This window comes from Galeopterus variegatus, unplaced genomic scaffold (genome assembly GCF_000696425.1).
Source record: "Galeopterus variegatus unplaced genomic scaffold, G_variegatus-3.0.2 Scaffold1174, whole genome shotgun sequence".
Lineage (NCBI taxonomy): Eukaryota > Metazoa > Chordata > Mammalia > Dermoptera > Cynocephalidae > Galeopterus > Galeopterus variegatus.
Genome location: NW_007727285.1, coordinates 367,453 through 371,610, shown reverse-complemented (window position 1 = coordinate 371,610; position 4,158 = coordinate 367,453). Strand labels below are relative to the sequence as shown.

Genomic DNA, 4,158 nt, shown 5'->3' with positions numbered 1-4,158 from the left:
AGCAATTGGAAAAACTGGAGGGAATCTTCCTTGTCAGGAACATATTTTTGGTTTTTGTTCAGGCATGAATATCTTAGAAAGGCTGAAGACAATGATGATAATATATTTTTATTCACATTCAGTCAAGCCTTAGTTTTCTAAGAATGATTTAAAACATTTTATGTAATGATACATTGTCCTTAAAATTGATTATGTCATGAACATGTCATTCATTTTGCAGTAGATTTTGGAAGTTTTACTCATATGTGGTAATTTTTTGTGAAATTCTGAGGGTTTCAGAGTCGCTTTTCTTGACTACATTAGAGCTGGTTTTATGGATTTAGACTTGAAAATTCTTTTTCTTGAACTGCAGGTGACCTACAAATGAATACTGATTGGGGCAGAGACTGCACTTCTAGATACTGTTAAAGACCCAGTTGTGCTCAGCTCCCACAAGGAGAAACTTTGGCTTTGGTCAGAGCAGACAACATCACCTGGAAGTCTCCAGGTAAGCAGCTCCTTCTAAAAGGACAATTTTCACTGTCATAATTCTCTCTATGGATCACTTTGGATTTTGGATACTTTTTATACTTTTTGATAGCTTTCTCTCAGATGATTACATTACTATGATTCTCTTATGACTTAATGTCAGTGTCATACACAAACTACAGAAATATTTATACTGTTTAATTTTTGTTTTGGATTTAGACACATTCTGGATATTGAAGAGCAGATAGTGTACTAAGGGCTCACGATCACTTCCAGACCTCAAAGGGCCAGTTCAGCTGGGTTCACTGTTAAAGCGTGACCTTGAAGGACCATGGCCAGATGTCTGCAAGCAGAGGCGACCTGTCCAGTGTGCCTAGACTTTTTCTCCTATCCTGTTTCTATCTCCTGTGGGCACACATTCTGCTCTTGTTGCATTAAAAAGTGGATGCGAGAAAGAAAGAATTTGAGAATGATCTGCCCCATGTGTCGAGAAGAACTTGAGGATTCTCACTTTGATGAATTTCATCTTAGAAACCTGAAGCTCCTCATCCAGCAGCACTTCCCCTTACTGGAGCAGAGTCTGCACGTGAGCCAGAAGCTCCTGAGGTTCCGGGAGGATGTGACCCTGGATGCAGCCACGGCCAACTCCCTGCTGGTCCTCTCTGATGACCTGAGGAGTGTCCGGTGTGGGAAGGTCTGCCACAGCCCCCTGGATGATCCCAGGAGATTCACCCACCTGGCCTGTGTACTGGGCACCCCCAGCTTCTCCGCTGGCTGCCATTACTGGGAGGTGGAAGTTGGGGAAGGCAAGGAGTGGGCTCTGGGTGTCTGCAGGGAGTCGGTTGACAGAGAGACAAAGAGCAATTTATCCCCTGAGCAGGGCTTCTGGCTGATCAGCATGAGGGCAGGAGCAATCCATGCCAACTCCATCCCAGAACAAAGAATTCCTGCAAGCTCTGGCCTTCGCCGTGTAGCAGTTTTCCTGGATGTCGAGTTGGAAGAAATCAAGTTTTTTGATGTTGGAAATGATGCCCTCATTTGTATACATAGTTCTCTCTCCGTTGTGGAGCCTTTGCGTCCATTCTTCTGTCCTGAGCTGCCTGGAGAGGGTGACTTTGGTGCCCCCCTGAGCATCTGCCCATGAGAAATGCAGCCCTTTCTAGGAGCTTTCTGCGAGGTGCATGAGACCTTTGACCTGAGAAAGGTCAGAACAACGGAGGAAGAGACAATGTGCTATAGAGCAAAGATTTGGTAGACTTGGGGAAGACCAATTTAATACATTCTTTTGGGGGGGAAAGTTGGTAGACTTCATAGCTAGATGACTTGTAGATTTTAATAGGTTTTTTAGACTGTAGTTAAATTACTATGGGGTCTTCAGGATGCTATTAAGTACCTAAACCTAAATGGTGATGATTGTGTCAGCCAATAGCTGTGATGATTAGAGACAATACAGAACTTTTGTTTTGTAGTAAATAAGAAATAGAGAATATAAGATTATTAAATATTAGCTATCTAGATATTAGCTTTTTGGATAAAACAATCTCTTTCATTTTTTCATACCCCTTTCTATATAATTCCTTATACTGATAGTTGTCTGAGGAGAAAGAAGATCTAACAGAGCTGGTGAGAGATGTTTTGATATGACAGGAAATTTCATAGAGAGCGAGAGTCATAGATACTGTGAAAGAACTACTCTCCCCATGTAATTTTATCCCAAACTCAGGTGCGTAAAATTTCTTTAAAAAGAAAGAACTTTGACTAAGACATATTGTTAATGGCAATTCATATTTCTTCTAGTGGGGATTGTCCTTTTTACATTTCAATTATTGGCCTGTCCTGTGGTTATCAGAATGATATGGTATACATGAAGTCAAAAAGGTGCTAATTTACTCAATCAGAGTGACAAGTTTATTAAATGGCCAAAATTCTCACCTTCTGGGTGAGTCAATTACATAGAGGGAAATGACTTGTTCTGAAGACTAGATTCTGAAACTTTGGCCCAGCAGATGGAGTTTCACTTGCAAAGCCCCTCCACCTTCTGACTGAGAGATTAAGAACATCTTCTAGCAAGTCCAAGTCTAAGGCAACTGCTGCTGATTTTTGATTTAAGTATTTTTATTATCAATCATGTTAATTCGTTAACATACATTCACCAGAAATGATTTTCAAGATTGTATTTGGATTCGTTAATTTTTATTCTTAGAATTTGCATTTTCTCTATTAAACCTGTCAAACATCTGATGTTTTCGTGGTTATGGAATACTTGGTGCACCTCTCAGGTCCAGTCTGAAGTTGGTGCTTTTCCCCCACCACATCCACACTGTTCTAGACTGCGATTTCCCACACCCAGTCTTATACTCCCACAACAGCTCCTTTTCAACCTATTAAGGTCCCTATGGGTTGCATTTTTTTGTGATTTACTGAGTCAGCCGCTTCTGAGGTGATATCTCTTTCAAAAAGACTGGATGGAGCATGTTCTGGAATCTGCCTTTGACTTCCTTATCAGAGATCCAGCCCTGTAATCTCCATTCTCTTTCAAATCCATTGGGGTAGCAAGATCGCCTGCATTTTTTTTTTTTTTTATTTCTTATTCTCTTTGATCCCTATGAGTTTATTTCAGGGGCTTTCTTGCTCTTCCCTAAGACTGCAATTGAATGGGGCCCACACTGATCCAACTCTACAGGTTTTTCCTAAGTTCTTTGAAAAATAGAGAATGGCTATGAAGTTTTCTGTTCACCTTTTTAGTGTTTATTATTTGGTTTTTCTTGTGGATTGAAGAAAAAAGACGTTCAGTTAATCGTCATAAGCCAGTAAATCCCCTCCTCGCCTTCTGCCTCAAGTCCCCTTTCTCCATAATCCTGCTTCCTCCACACCCCTCCCCCCACACCACCCTCCTCAGACCCTCAGTTCTCTTCCTGCCACTGTTCCCTTTATCTCAGTTATAGCCCCTTCTACCGACCCACACCCCTTCAGCCAACACGAAGTATCTTCATCAAAGCACTCTGCCTCCATTTATGATTAAAGGAAAAAATTTAAAAATTGTAAACCTTTAAAATAGTGCATCATACAAAGTGGGGAGGGGTGTTATTTAAAACCACAACTGACTGAAGAAGCTTCTCTTTCCCACAAAGGTTGAGACAAAGAGACCTAATTTGTTGTACCAAAAAAAAAAAAAAAAGAAAAGAATTTTCTTAGTCCATTCTGAGGGCCTTAGAACCAACTAAGCCAATGGTGTGAACCTCAGTCTAAGGGCAAAGGTGGGAGAAAATGGGGGGGCCGCTGGGGCAAGTCCCAGTGTACAAAGACCAGAGTATGTGGAATTTTGACATGCAAGGGTAGGAGAAGGGTGTCCCAGCTCCAGGACAGAGAGTGAATTCACCTTTCCTCTGCCTTTCAGTTTTATCTGGGCCCCAAGCAGATTGGGTGGTGCCCACCCATATTGAGGGCAGATCACAGCATTATTTGTGGTAGCAAAGAATCAGGAAATAATTAGGCTAAATATAGACAACTGCAGTCACAAGGAATGAACAAAGTAGACATTTAGCCACATGCACAGGTCTCTAACACATAATTTTTGTACTCTAATATTATTTATGTTAATTAAACACATACAAACAGCAATATTCATATTTTAAGGACCCTTTCATACACACATATATAAATAAAAATATTGAAGTTGGGTTGAAGCTA

General features: G+C 40.9%; 1 protein-coding gene across 1 annotated transcript; it reads left to right on the top strand.

Annotated features, from left to right (window-relative positions):
• The first annotated feature begins 799 nt into the window (after positions 1–799).
• On the top strand, positions 800–1,612 carry RFPL4B (ret finger protein-like 4B). The gene has a single exon (XM_008575362.1). It carries the CDS (start codon positions 800–802, stop codon positions 1,610–1,612), a length of 813 nt encoding a protein of 270 aa, XP_008573584.1.
• Positions 1,613–4,158: the final 2,546 nt, after the last annotated feature.

Bases quoted from the DNA above. Each gene is read 5' to 3' on its own strand.
- RFPL4B (XM_008575362.1), top strand. From the start codon at position 800: ATGGCCAGATGTCTGCAAGCAGAGGCGACCTGTCCAGTGTGCCTAGAC.